Raw genomic sequence first — 16,131 nt, forward strand, 5'->3', positions numbered from 1 at the left:
GGCATCAATGCTGGCAACCTCACAGAACAAGGAGGCGAGCAACGTGATGACCCATGACGTGACGCCGGAATCTACTTGTGCTACATTAGTTTCGAATGATGGTCTGGTCTTTTCAGGAAAGGCTGAATGACTCCAGTGTGGACTAAGGTGTGATATACGCCGAAACAGTTCCTGGAGTCCCGGACACACAAAGGCATCTGACAATGCGAGCAGTGAGACTCCGTTAAGACGTCCCAGCCGCTCTTGGTTCGGTTCTTGCGGAGTTTGCAAAAGATGCATCGTTTTTTCTTCTTGTCGATGTTTGGTTCCACCCTGTGAATATCAGCGTCGTAGTTTGGGAAGCCAGGGGACATCTGAATGTCCATTACGTCTATCAATTTGCGACCTGTAATGAATAAAATTTCACCTTTTTATCAATCGAGAGCCAATTTTAACAAATGACTGACTAACCTGTCAAATGCGGAGTTACGGCACTAGTTTTAAGACCTTGCAATGAAGTTTTCAATGAATATGGTTCTTGCCAATGTATTTTCTATTGTATATACACATTGTATATTGTGTTTCAACAAATCTATAACTCGTAGGGTGTAGCATGCACACGAAACTCAGTACAAGCCGACATTAACTCTTTACAGGAAGATTTTTTAAAGTGCTTCAAATATCATTTTGTATCTTTTTAGAAGTGCATATACATCAAACCATCACGTTTAAAAACAGCAATTAAAATAAGTTCAGAAATAAATCACATTGACAAAAAATTCACTCTATAAGATCTTTATTGTCCGATATAATATGAAAAGAAAACAAATCTAGATATGTTGTATACAACAAAGTATAAAAATATGCAAAAATTTAACAATCCATATAATGTTTGGCAAAAACATAACATACAAAATTGCTGACCTGTAGAATAAAATGCCTTATTGAGGTTCTTCAGTGCTTTTGACCTGAGGGTATTGTATTAACTGATATGAAACACTTATACGTAATGCATAATTCATGGCTGAAAACCGACCAAAAAGAATTAAAAACAATTTGCTGAGGGAACTTGTAACAAGAAAATGTTTGGTTATTTCAGTAACACATGAGGCTCAAGAATATACAGTTCATATCAGTATTCCATATTACAATAAAAACACATGTACCTTATTTTAACAAGTATTCAATTAAGAATATAAAATGGTGCTGGTGTAACTTTGTATTCCAAAAATCATTAAATAAAATAGCATCAAATGCGAAATATTTATAATAACAAAAAATGGTGTTGAAATTTACATTCACATAACAATTCTATCAATTCTTAAAGTCAACAAAAACACTCCCTGAAAACAACAAATTCCTGAAATAATCTAACGACGCCTCGAACACTCTAAAAAGCAATTTAATGACGTCATATGGGACAGGTTCAAGAGCATGTCACCGGTTTCGAAATTAAGATTATACAAGTCTAATAGACTTAATATCTTTAATACTGCCATTCTGTTTCTTTTAATCGTAAATAATATAATATTGTGCGTCTGAGGTCCAACGAAAGTTATACATCAACATTATAAAATAACGACTAATACAAAAATGAAAATTATCGGTAGCATTAGTCCATAAAAAGCGAGGGCAACATGATGAGGTTAACATTTCCTTTGTAATAAAAATCTGTGAATAACTGCTAAAAAGTATAAATAATCCAAAGTATAAACAATATCTAGAATCCTTATATATCTACACACTCGGGTAAAGATTCCACAAATACGTGATGTAAAAATCAAAAAATAAGAGGTGACCGGAATATATTCATGATTTTAACAAAAGACAAAGCAGTATATTTCTATCATCCTACATAGGCAACAAACACGTGAGAATTCTTCTAGAAAGGTAAGTTTACAGACGGGATTCTAAAAATGCATAAATCCTGCAGTAGATAAACATATGAATGTAAATGAATCAGTGATATATGATGCACCAAACTTATCAACATACAAAAATTTGCCGTTCGGGTAGCCAACATTTCCCATAGGATAATCAATCAAACCGGGTCTAAACAGCAGAATGAGTAAAATAGAAAGTTTAAAAATGTTTACAGCATATACAACAAATTAACCATTGGTTTCCTTTTTCACTTCCACTTGACCTGTGTCACGTGATCTACGTCGTCCTGGATTTTCAACATTCGTCATACCCAGAAAGTATTTATGATAAAGCACAAAGCAGTTTCGGTCATTTACACACAGGGGAACGTCACACTGAAGACATCGGTAAAACGTGTTCACCCGCCATCCGGACCGGGTTCGGTTCTTCAGCCTCCCGCAGTAGAGACACGGGGTGTACTTCCGGTCTTTGTTGTAGATCGGCACGTGTTTCTGTTGGGAGGACCTTATGGTCAGGTCCAGTCCTTTGAGGACCTCTGAGGACGAGTCTGCACTCTCTATGTCCTCCACAGGGTCAGAAGAAGCCGATACTTTAGGTCTGTTGCGCATCATGTCAAAGTACATTGCCTTTGTTTCTGTACCAACAAAAACACTAAGTGAATATTTTTAATAGACATGAATATGTACGAAACATAAATAAGTATGATACTAGGTACAACGTTTGCTTTATCAAATATTCCTAAAATATATGTTTACTTACGGAGTTCGTGTAATTTATCGATGTACTCGGAAAGTTTACTTCTGCCACCCGACGGGTCTCCTGAGGGCGAAGGTCGGTCATCTGTCGTGTTTGCTGAAAGTATAAAATCTTCACTGAATGACCAGGCACCCGACGTTTTGTGAGATACATTGCCGTGATATATTTACAGTGGTCAGTAAGGATGAACAGGGTCAGTCATGCTCTGATCACAATAGCCTACACCCGTGACAATTCTCTGCAGAACTGCACATGCAAAACTGACACATAAGTAACTTTGCCAAAACTTTATTCAATATACTAAGGTACAAGCTTGTATACAACAAATATTACCACAACAAGTTTAAAAAAAAAAATAAAACTGTTCACTTATTCAAAGAAAGCATAATAAAAAAAAATGCAAAAACATGTATAGAAAAATGTTGGATTTTCTTAGTTAAAAAGTGAATATTAATAACAATGAATAACATACATCAATTAACTATAGAACATTGTATATGATGAAATTATTCTAACAAACCTCTAGTTATATGGGAGTATGAAGTATTTGCTAACTGTTTGTAAAAAAAAATAAATTGCAAAGAATTGAACAGTGATGTTTCCGAAAAAAGAAAATCGCGACACCCATCCATAATCACATAAAAGTGCCACAACTCCGTAAACATGGAAAAAAGCGACACAACTCCGTATTCAATGAGAATGGCGACAGAAATATGTCGCTTAACAGCGCATGACAAAAGGCGGTAATGAAATGTACACGTGTGGGAATGTCATGAAGGGAAGGAGGAAGGGTGGGTGTAAAAGGTACCACTACAAAGGACAGTAAATCGCCACTAAAAATATACGTATCTCCTGTATAGATATAAATATCTCTGTGTATACAGATACAGGTCTATTAGTATTAAATTCATAAAAATAGGTACATTAGCTGTTTTACAACATGTACGTTTTACAACATGTACATTAAAGGATACAAGTAGTCTTTTTTCTTAGTCATTTCATAAATTCAAAGTCTCAAGTCATACGTATAATGGTATTCGGTATAACGACAATTTTATCTACACACTGGTGCGGCTGCATAATTCAGATTGCGTAACGACCTCATGGTCACTTAAGAAGGCGGGTTTTTGGTATACTTTTGAAACATCTTCTGAGAGCCTAACATACTCACACGACCAGTTGGCAACGCCTTAATCTGGCCAGAAAACAACAACCTGTGGTAAATCTTAAAACAGTTCCTCTCCCCGGTACACAGAGGAACCAAACACCGGGCACAGCAAAAATTGGTCAGAACCACCCATCCCCTTTTGGTTGTAATATTCTGGTGCCGGCAAAGGGCGCACCGTTTCTGTTTTAATTCTGGGTTGTTCTGAGGGAAGTGCAAAGCCGCCTCGGCTATAGAGATTAGCTCTTGTTCGATTATTTGACCTTTAGGCGTTGATGATGTGGGCGCGGTCTCTGTTCTTTGACCACAGGTCGAGTGCCTCGCTTTCTGTTTAGCATTGGCCAGTGCCTCTGAAAGGAGAAATAATCTTGCCGTAGGCTCCTCAAACTGTACGTTTACATACCGTTCTACAGGTGAATGTTGCTATAAAACTAACTCATTGCTATGAACACTGTCCTTACATAAAGTGATTGCGTTATTTCATTTAAACGGAAAACAGATTTGCATCGGTATAAATAAGAACCACGACTTTCCGGATAACATTTTATTGTGCGCAAACAAGTTACATGTACATTTAAATAAAACATCAGCATGACACGATTTTCAGGTTAAAAAACACAAATAAAAAGAAACACACAACACTAACTAGCATGTCCGTTACTTTTGGGCATCAACAGATAAATTCCCGTGTGAGAAAGAGTGATATAACGCAAAACAATTGCGCACTCCAGTACACAGTGGAACAAGACAGCGAGAACATCGGTTCTGTGTTAAAACTTCCCAACCACTGCGCGTGCGCACTCTCCTTAACTGACAAAGCAAACACCGCTTTTGCTTTTTGCCTTCCGTTGGTACAATTCTGTGGAGGTTTTCATCGCTATCGTTCTTTGCCAACCCAGAGATTTTCTGTTCACGCCCTGTAAACAGAAAAGCTTTGGATAAATGATACTTGCAGCACTTCTGGTATATTTATAATCCTCATTCACACGAATAAAAAACTTGGATTTCTAGTGTCATGTCCCCTTATTGTATCGTATTACTACACTTCAGTTATCTACACCAAACTAATTATTTGTCGCTGGTCTAATCGATAGTTTACAAAGATCGGTAAAAGGGAATCAAACCGAAGCAAATCACTTGGGAAACTGAAAGTACGAGAAATGTTTCTTCCGGAGTGCCGGAGCTCTTCCTTCTGAGAGAAGAATATGGTATACCACAAAGCATTCTTTACAGAGGTTTATGTCACACTGTTTACACTGTAGTCGCGTTATCACGTCCCAGCCCGACTTCGTTTTAACGTTCTGATGTTGGCAAAGAGCGCACCTATTCTGCTTCCGACCTTCCACAGAAACGCACTTATGATCTGCATATTGTGGGGGCAGCATTTTATCTCGAACCCGGGGCCCTAAAAGCAGAAAATTGTTTCAAAAGTGAACGTCGGATATACAGATCTACCCTGTTTAAAAAGTTATTCAAAGTATTAAACGTCAATACACTCTCTGGCGCGCAATGGACAAGTGGGAGTTTTCATGTACGCGTATTTTGCATTCGGATACTAGTATAAACTTCACAAAACCGAACTAATGACTATAGATTAAAACTTCATTAAGAAGACAATACACCGCAAACTATGAGTAACCAACCCAGACTTCACACAGAAACACCACTAACAACTACTTGAAAATATCTGTGTCAAACACGGGTGCCTGGTCCAAGGATTGTCTTCTCTTAGCGTAATGTTCGTGGAACACTCTATAACAGTCCCTCTTACTCTTACAGAGCGGCACGTCACATATACTACACTTTTGTCTGGTATACACGCGTAACCCTGACTTTGTCTTTACGTCATTCAATGCACAGATTACACAAGCCTGCAGTTTACATCCCTCTGTGGGGACCAATATGTGGGTATGATTGTAATTCTCATGGTACACTCTCGCAGGGGGAAGAAAGTTTTGCATTGTTCGACCATGTTCTAACGTTTCTGAAAGACAAAATATCCAAATTTAGCTATCTGTGTACGAGAGTTTTTTTTATTAATTTTTTTATTCGTTAATAAAAATAACCAAGTGGAACAAAACATGCAGAAATCACAGGAAACTATTGCAAGGTAAGGACATATGACAAAGAATCGTAGGAAGTACCAGGAACACTAAAACATTGTATCAATTCATCGGTATACTAAGTATTCATCAACAAAATCAAGAGACACCGGTTAAAATGTGGTAACTATACGTAATCCCTACACTGTACATAAAACAGCTGACCAAGGCATTTCCATATGAGGAATTTTAATCTAAATTTTTAAAAGCCACAAACTATTTGCTAAAATCGATATAAAACTCTCTTCTGTACATCTTGGATCAGAAGTTACTTTTAACGTTAAATTTATCTCCAAAATTATCCCAGTGGTTTTTTTTTAAATCTTGAAATCGCTATCTTCTTCAAAATAATACAAAATTAATGCAAGTAAATAAAAATAAATCCAGCAGCAAATTGCTACTTGTTTATACAAATGGAATGTTCAATGTACAATTAGGAGTTCTGTCATCAAAAAGTATCACATCGAAAATGTTTTTTTTTTCCATTGAAAACCAGAACTCATTCCCACTCGAAATCACACAATTCAACACTGAACAGTCGTCAACGCTATTATGTTGAAGTCTGTCCTTGGGTAGCCTTAGAAAACAGGGCATTGTGATACCTATTAAAGCAATGTCTGTCGTTGCAGCAAAGGGGTACCTTACACGCAGAGCATCGTTTTCGGGTGTAGCAGTACCAGCCGGAGTGTGTTTTGACTTTCTGACTGGTACACAAGACACAGGGCTTGAGTTTACCGTCTACCTCGGAGATGGCCACGTGATACTGGCCGGTCAAGGGGTCACGGCACTTAGCCACTGCGTTCATAGTGTCATATTGATTGGTAGGGTAGGAGGTCAGAAGGGACTTTTCAAAGGCTGCAAGGGACTGGGCTGGTTGTTGTCGCATCCAGCCTGAAAGACAAGAAAACCCAGATATACAACTCTGACATCACTCCGCAGTGACCTACTACTGTTGTTCTTTTGTTTGTTTGTTGTTTTCTTTTATAAGTTTTTGGCTAACATTAATATCATCAAATGTCTATCTTTGGTCACTCATTATTTCTGTTTCCTTATCTAGCTTTTGAAATCATTTCTTAGTTTTATATCTGGATTGTCTTATCCACCACATGACTGACCCTTTTAAAGTGTGTTTTTCATTGGTGATAAAATCTATCAGTTAAATCTCCACACTTTAAAAAAAATCACACACAAGTTGGAAAGTCTGAAGAAATGTATGGCATCATTGTTTATTACTCTGTACAATCACATGAAACATATTACATTGACATGAGAATATAAACAAATGGAATTCCATTGTTAGGTGGGGTGATAAATATTTTGAACCATCTTTAAAGCTTTCTTTCTTCCTGTGGCTAATTTCTCATTCAATGCTCTAGTGGCCATTTGTGCTGTCAAATTCAAATTCCGCATTCCATACGCTACAAGAAAGAAAAGAAGAATTTTAAAGAGACTGATTAAAATGCATCTTTTTCAACCAAATGCATTTCCAAGTAAATGTATGATAATTTTGATGTTTTGAAAAATTGTAGAATTGAACACCAAGAATTAGGTAGAATTTTTCTGTTTTTCATATCTTACTAAAAGCTTATGTGAATTTCTTTTTGCATCTCTATTTTTTGACTTCCTCTGTTTTATTTCATCTGTAATGAGATATGTTTTACCTTGGCTTTCAATCAAGATGCGCTATGGGCTTTGTGCATTTTCCTACCATGAGCTAGTTTTTCATTGATTGCTTGCTTTGCACCAGACCAGCTTAACTTCAATTGTTTGGAACCAAATACTAAAAATAAATGGTAAAATAGGGTAGTTATAAATTGCATTTTACCTCAAGTTACAGATTTCTGAATTCCTGCAACTTTTCTTCCAGCATAGAGTTTTTCATTGAGGGCCCGCCTGCCCTGAGAACTCTTCAAGCCTAACCGTTTCTCACCAAAGGCTACAATAGTAAACACTCTGTTTAGGTCCTTGGCTCAGACAATGCTTTTCTACATCTTGAGAATATCAGTTACGGTATTTTTTTTTTTTTTTTAGAAAAAATCATACATTTTTTGGAATATGCATGTACATGGATAATATTTACTAGTCATTTATTTTTGCATGGTAAACGGGTCAATATTTACAGGGATTTTATCCTCGAATATAACTGTTAAAAGAGCATGATCTTGTGGATCTATTAATTGAATTACTCATACTATTCGTTTGGTATTTGATGAGCAAGTTATTCATGAGTTTGAAATTTATAACCACAACAATGAAACTGACACCCCCCCCCCCCCAAAAAAAAAATCCCCATTTTTTAAAAGTGAACAGGTAACTTATGTTTGTTTTTCCAAATTAAGTGAGAGCACTGTCAGTTTCACACATTGTTGGTAACACATGGCTGGTACTAACTATGGACACACTCACTGAACTTTTCTCATTCTCATAATTCATACTCCTCTCTGATTGGCTCTTTCATATTTCCGAAACGAAACTTCACACATCAAATGCATTCAACTGTAACAGCATGATATTTTACCATGTTTTCTAAAAAGTTCTTATTTCATAATTTATTGGTGGATTGACCATAAATGTTCTTGAGAATGAGAAAAGTTTATGGAGTTTACTCACAGTCAGTACTCATCTAGAATGTGTAAGATTGGTCATGGGTTTCTATTGATGGCTTACACTATAGAGGTTTAATAACTGTACAAAACTATATGGCCATTAAAGTTATATCTATATCACTTACACAACAAGGCATTGAACACCGGCTCCAGCGGTGTGTTCTTGTAGGCTGAGGTTCCCCCATATTTACACTCCCATGGATTTACAAAACCATTGACTAGTTTTTTCAGTGTAAAGAAGGCTGGCTTGCCCACACACTGACTTAATGTCCGATTCAGCCACACAGACGGAACACACACTTTCTCCTCCTCATCTAATCGTACATAGCCTTCTGGTAATGGCTGTCCAAGTTCAATAAATATCTGTTCAAAAAAAATGTAAACACTCTTATTACTGGCAATCCAAGTCCCTTAAGCTTTTATCTTAATTAATTTAGAAAACTTTTGCAAATGCAACTGTTGGCTATTGCTTTGAATAAAGTTGAAATAAATTTTATATGACACTAATGCTTACATAGTTAACTGGATCTAATGATGGAGACCTTCCCAAGTTGCTTCTATATGTTGCAGGGAGATTAGGTAGACCCCGATACTCTTGTGTAGTCCCTTGTCCTGCTGCAATATCTGTAAAATGTTAAATTATCTTTAAACGCTATTCAAAAGACAAAAATTCTATATCAGAAATAATTGAATATATCTCAATTTTACTTTTTTAGTTCAAATAAAAATATCAATTTTTTTTAACAGTTTAGATTAGTCGCTCTTACATAAATTATTTTTTTGTAATTTGAACACAAGAATCAGTCCATGAGCGACATCCAACGTTACTGGAAACTAGAATAAAAATAGGTTATTACCTTGAAACAATTTGCTGCTGGGTAAATTCCCTGATCTTCCTCTTCTTGTCAAAACAGAATTGTTTCACAGTGACAGTATAGAATGTCGCACATGTACCCATTCCTTGTATGTTTATATCCCACAATCCTCTAGTAGCAGTTTGTTAAAAGTGCGCAATGTTAAACATGAGGAGCCACAGGTCTTTATCTCATTACTTTTGGCAGGCATAAATAAACTAGGTAACAACTTAATTCATGCTCTTGAACTTCATGGTGTAAGTAAATATCTTCTGTTCAGCGAAGCTTTGGCATCATGATACTGTTACACACTCTATTTATTCATAAAGATGCCCTTGTTACTTGTTCAACAGTACTAGTTATGGATATGGAATGAATATTTTTCAGGGTTTTTCTTTGAAAATGATTTGAAATTCTTTTCAGACTGCAATGATGACATTCAAGCAGAATATCTCTTGATTACAATATCACAAGTGATCCACAAACAATACATTGCTACAGCTTGTGCAAAATTTTGCTAAATCACACATTTAGCAACCATACACACTCGATGTTATTTCATAAAAAAATTGCATATTAGCAATTCTTTACTTGTCAAAGTACTGGTATCACAATTTTTCTTTCTAATGATGAAATGTGTCATATCCAATGCAAATTACAAACACAGATTTTGCAAGCAAAACATTAAAGAGACATGTACTTAAATAGCTCAACTATCTCAATGATAACTTTTGAATCATTTTACCTTGTTTTGCATCATGATTGATAGTGACAAATACTTCTTAAAGAAGAAAAATCATACATTTGAGAAAAAGATAGTTTTCTCTGACAAGGATTAATACATCCAAGTATCAACTAAGGCTAGTTGCTAAGGTAACGATATGTGCAACTTGTTAATATTCACAGCGTTAAGGTACAAAGTCCGCTAGTATTTTGAAATCTGCTGTTCTTTGTTGATGTGTTCAAAAAGTCACATGACTGTGGTCTTCAGTTAAAATTCATGCATCAAGTCATTAAAAAAAGATGTTATCTTATCAAATAAAGACATTGTACCTTAATTTAAAACCCATGGACACAGGCATCAGCTAATGTTTTTGTAAAAAAAAAATCTTTAAAGTGTTCAATGATACTTCTGATGAATGCATATGTAGTTAATATTTTTGCTTCAAAATACCTAAAATAACTTTTTTTAAGTAAACCGATGGTAAAAAATAATCAACTACTTATACTTCATCGATAAATCTCCTGTCACAAGCCTTGTTTGCCCCTTTTTAGTACATTTTTTTCGTCTAGTCTATTTACCTATTTTCTTTCATGTAAATCTGTTTGTAATGATTTTTTTTTTTTACATCTGGTAAGCTGGCAAATGTTGCACATTCATAAGCTATTTTCAAATATTTAGACAAAGAATTCAGCATGAATGACATCAGACAACTTTAAATATTTAATCCCTCATGTTCAAGACCAGTAGGAGATACTAGGCAAGCAGAAATTTTCTTAAAAAAAGAACAGAAATACCCTTGATTTGAATATTTATAGTGCATAACAGATGTGACTGCCTGAACCTATGCTTTGCCTGTTTCCATAAGTTTACAGATTAATGAAGACATAGCAGTTTATCTACCTTTCATTGTATCGGCCATCCACTGGGGCATCTTGTCTTCACTTGCATTGCTTTCTTCATTAGATGTGTCTTCTCTGTTCCAGTCTCCTGATTGGTCGTCAGGTTCAAAGGTGACATTAGGGTCGTCACCATGGAATTGTTCATCAAATGACACCTCACTTTCCACTTTAACTATTGAAATATCTGCATCAGAAGTGGCTGGTGTACTTTCTGACCTGTAATGAATTATCACTCTCCTTAATTACATGTATATAAAAAAATTCATATAAATATATATATATATATTTTTATTTTTGAATTTTCAAAGAAAATGATCCAAATCTGATTTAGAATACATATTACCCAAATCAGTTAAAATAATTTCTTTAAGAAATGTCTATTTATCATGAAAAATGACAAAGATATTTGATTCTTTGGGACTGATGAAAGAAAACCGATAAACATGCCTATGCAGCAATGGCTTCTCGGACATCTGGGAGGCTGCTGTAGACCCTGTAGCCACTGCATCAGAACTGGTACTCCTCCATAAAGCCACTGGTTGAGGTGCTTGTGTAGAAGTAGATGGAGAGGAAGATGGAGGACCTACCAATGAAGAGGAAGATGAGGAAAACGACAAGGTGCTTGCTCCTGCCGTTACCCGTGACTGATCCTGGGAAGAGCGCGACTGTTCCCCTGGTGACGGTATGTTGTAACTCTTTGATGCCTGGGCAGCATTTCCTGCGGCGAATGGCTTTGGTTGTGAATGTGCTGAGGTTCTTTGAGGAAGATGGTAAGCTGATGATGGAGATGGCATTCTAGAATGAGCTGAAGGAGATGTAGGGAGTCTGCTACCTGATGCACTATTTGGATTAGCGAAGTTAGGATCATGTCGAAAACCCAAACTTGATGATCCCTGAGAATGTGAAAATGAAGGATGAGAAGAAAATCTAGATGATTCTGAACTGCTTGCTGTGATACGAGGTGGGGGCTCTGATCCACTAGAAGCATTAATGATCTGAACATCATTGTTTGCTTTCATTTGACTGGCCACAGATATGGACATTCTGTCTTGTGGATTGTCCCGACGCGTCCCTCCGGAGTCTTCTGGTTTATCCGAGTGCACTATTTCCACACTATCTTCCATGATCTCAATGACCCCTGGTTGGGTGTTTCTTGCTGAGGAGCTTCCCATGAGTCCTTCTCTAGGAACTCTATCCCATGGGTCACTTGCTCCGAAATCATTGAAAGAGTCTGAGGAACCCCTGCTTTGAATTCTTTGCCGTTTAACTCCTGGACTTGGGGGTTGTATCTCAGAGGTTCTTTTGTTTCTTTCATGAACCTTGAGAAGATCTGATGCTCTGACATGCTTGAACTCTGCATTATCGTGGAAACTGTATTCATATTTATCACCTGCATGCAAACACTTGTAGAAGTCTGCACAACACTTCAGAACACTTTCCACCTGCAAGACCCTTGCAATCTTTTCCACATCTTTGGTGTTTTCTTCTGTCAGCATCATGAAGCCCTCATATAAGTACTGAAGGAAAGTGTTGATGGCATCTGCTTTAATGTCTGCTGCTAGCCTCACTTCCAGATTGGAGCCCACCGAGGCATTCTTCATGGAATGTAGCATTGGGCATGCAGCAACTAAGACTACCCTGTGCGCCTGTAAATTGAAAGCAATGAAATTTGAAATTGCATCACAAAATTTCATTATTCTTAATAGATAAGACAAGACCAAACTTTTCTTTAAAACTGTTGTATATTTGAATACCAGGGGTAGTTTTACATTTAAATATTCCTCACCCTAACTAGGGTATACTCATCAAATTTGTATGAGGCATTATGTTCCATACAACAGATACTAACTTTAATTTGACTGTTTCCTGCTTTAATGACTGCATCACATAGAACCTGGTTCTTCCACATGGAGGCCAGCTGACATAGAAGAGAACTGGAATGGATCTGGTTCATGTAAACCTTATGGTAAAACATGATGGCTTCCTGAAAATAGAGAAAAATTTACCCTTTTATAAAATGTTTTGAACACATGTATGTTTAAAGCAAAATGATATATGACAGTTAGACTGTAAAAAGTTTCATCTATAGTTAACAAACCCCAAACGTTTTGGTTTACAACAAATGCCATTTTGAAAATAGAATCTACTACAGGGTTATTTTGTTTTGCTTTTTATAAATACAACTTCCTTCGGACAAATACCGCCAAAAAAAGGAGAGAGAAAATCTGTCATTAATTTACTGATTTCTTAAATCATTCCTAAATGGATGGATGGTTTTAGTTCTAATTTATCTTCATGTAACACAAGAAACAGAACTTTTAAAAATTAAAATCTAGAAAAAACATCAACAACTCATTCTTTTGTTATTTATTTTTTCAATGTAAATTCTTAATGTGTATACCATTTAAACACACACACTATTTGTACTTATTCATTATTTTGTTGAAAAATCTATTGACTTAATCACATATGTAGACAAAAAAATCAAATCTATTTTAAAAGTCATGCCATAATTTTAAGATCTTTTTAGATTGCATGTTGTAATATTGTACAGACTACACTACCAGTGATGAGTCTTGGAGATTAAAAAAAACCAATTAATTTATCAGACTTGTGCAGATTCTGTTAGTTGGATGTTTATTGTTATTGATTTATTTTAATGCACTTTCCTGATCACCCAAGTTTATTTATGAAAACTAGCTTTCCAAATGTGTTATTTCACTTGCCTTTGGCAACGAGAAAGCTTAATTCTAGACCCCTGTCTATAAATCATTGTAATGAAAAAAATAATTAAATAATTCCTAAAAAGTTTCCATTTGGTTTAAATTTAGCAACTAAAAAGTACAAGTAGTCAAATATTTGGGCATTTTGAATGGAATCTATATTTTGTTTGAATTTCCACTGAGTCTGTCAAGGAATAAAAAACATTAAATAAAAAAAATTCATTTGTTCTAAATTCTATCTCCCCTCACAGGTCTCAAAGTACTTTGAAATTTACAATTAAAATAACCCATTAAATTTGGCCGCAGCATTACAATAATTTTATATGACAACGTTCCAATACATGTGTATATTTTTCAGTCTTGATTGAAATCTTGTTTGATATGAAATATTATATGGATCATGATACACCCTTGTGACTCCCAAATTAGATGCACTGCCTTCGAATTGGTTTAATTTGTTCATAGAAACATAAATGTTGATAAGCAATTAAAAAGTGAAACATGAAGTGAAGTATGAAGGTAGATTTTATGTTTCTTACTGATATATTAAATCACAAAACAACTGGTCAATGTTCTTCATTTTTTCATTTTCTATAATCGGGTTTGGGAAGCCCGCCATTAAGGGAAAGGTAACTCTGTATTTCTACTTTGAAATTCAAATAACACATCTTATATGACGATTATTTCAACAAGAAGAATTAACGATATCAGCACACTTTACTTAATTTCAAAAAATGTTTATCATCATATTCAACCCATCTGACACACGCACAATTCGTTTCATTTCTCAGTTTTGTTTTCAAGCGCTCTAATAAACATCAACTGTTTTTGCAAAGTTTTATAACCAATTCACCTATAAATCATGCTAATTTTACACGCACACTAAATTTTACATTGCATACTTCTTAAAGCATTGTCGTCATGTCGTGTTTTAAAGAAATTACCTTCAGTTTTTGAATTTTTTATTGCAGTCTTTGATTTCCGATGGTACTTAGAATGGCCGCGCAGATTTCCTTGCGCAAGGGTGATTGGAATTTCCGGTTCCGCATAAATTAGCAAAAAGAATTTGCGCGGTGGATCTAAGAATTCTCGTTGTGTATTTCTTTTAAATACACCACCTGATTCAAATAAAAAAAAAATCTTGCAAGATTCGGGGAAAAATAATTTGCTCTTTTTAAAGTTTTGAGACATATTAGAAAATTGATGCTCATACTTAAATAAAATCAATTAAAGACTCAAGGAAAAACTTTGACATGTAACAAGTTCATTTTTTTTTCGATGATTTTTTGCACAATAGGAGCTACTTATGTCATTACTTGTTGTATTATTTAAAAATGACTCGATATTTTACGAGGCTCAAAATTATCCAAACTAGTCACAGTTAATTCATGAATTAAGGAACAATATAACGCTTGGTTCCATGGACTTAGTAACTTACGAGAGAATTATTTATATAAGATTTAAAATAAAGATTAAATTAAATTCAAATTAAAACTTAATGAAATGATATAGAAACAGGGAGTCGTATCAATCTGCCAATAAAACGGTGTAAGAGGAAGACATACATGTGTATAAACATACATTTTTTTGTATTATCCGTGTGTTTTCGTAGTAGGCCTACATGTCGTGACCATATCACTTAAAAATGTGAACTCGCTTTTCTCTTTTTGATTAACTTTTTTATGTCACCTCTTGTCTAAAAATTCTGCGTCACATACTAAATTTATTTGTAGATTTATATTTTGCAATACCAAATAAACCATATCGAATGAAATTATTAAAAGAAATGTATATATATATTTGCGGAGTTTAGTACCTGACTATATTTTGTGGCGGAAGGTTTTCAAGAAGAAAATGACAAATTTTCATAACTCAATAGTTTTAGAGTACTGGTACTTTAGACTCCTAATTTTCAGCGCAGACTAAACTTCCAGATAGTTTGTGTATCATGATATGTTCATGTTGTTCTGAAAAACAAAGAAGATGGAAGAATAAGATGGCGCAACTGCCCATTTGGTGAAGTCGTAAAATACAATTTCAAATTCAACATATCTTCAATTAAATATATTTGAAATGTTATAATACAAGTTTACAAAAAGGTAATTTTTTACTATATTCACTTTGAAATATTTAAGAAAAGGATATCAATAAGAAAAAAAAAAAAATCTTGAAGTTTTGGTGGTATTGAACCAACAACCTAAAAACCCATGGCCAAGTTCTATAAATTTAACTAATGTCCAGTGCTCTAACCACTGAGCCATTTCATTCACAACAAAGTGTGTTGTTTAAATGATATATAAGACATTGGCCACGAATTTACGGACTTGTGTTTTATTTTTACTTTTTTACTTGTTTGGCTACAAAATGACATTTTAAAAGTACAGTGGGTCATCACCCAACATTTTTGTTGATGGAAATCGGTTTAAATTCCATTAAACC

At 35.1% G+C, this 16,131-nt stretch overlaps 1 protein-coding gene across 1 annotated transcript; it reads right to left on the bottom strand.

The window, feature by feature from the left end:
- Positions 1-758: 758 nt before the first annotated feature.
- Positions 759-14,722, bottom strand: LOC128178859 (uncharacterized). The gene is made up of 11 exons (XM_052846241.1): positions 14,637-14,722; positions 12,819-12,953; positions 11,417-12,615; positions 10,971-11,185; positions 9,007-9,116; positions 8,618-8,855; positions 6,629-6,777; positions 5,108-5,189; positions 4,600-4,701; positions 2,623-2,715; positions 759-2,497 (listed from the first exon to the last, which is right to left on the bottom strand). The coding sequence occupies exons 2-11, from the start codon at positions 12,942-12,944 to the stop codon at positions 2,091-2,093; spliced, it is 2,721 nt and encodes a 906-aa protein (XP_052702201.1). The 5' UTR covers positions 12,945-12,953; positions 14,637-14,722; the 3' UTR covers positions 759-2,090.
- Positions 14,723-16,131: the final 1,409 nt, after the last annotated feature.

Source organism: Crassostrea angulata, chromosome 1 (assembly GCF_025612915.1).
Source record: "Crassostrea angulata isolate pt1a10 chromosome 1, ASM2561291v2, whole genome shotgun sequence".
NCBI classification, from domain to species: domain Eukaryota; kingdom Metazoa; phylum Mollusca; class Bivalvia; order Ostreida; family Ostreidae; genus Magallana; species Magallana angulata.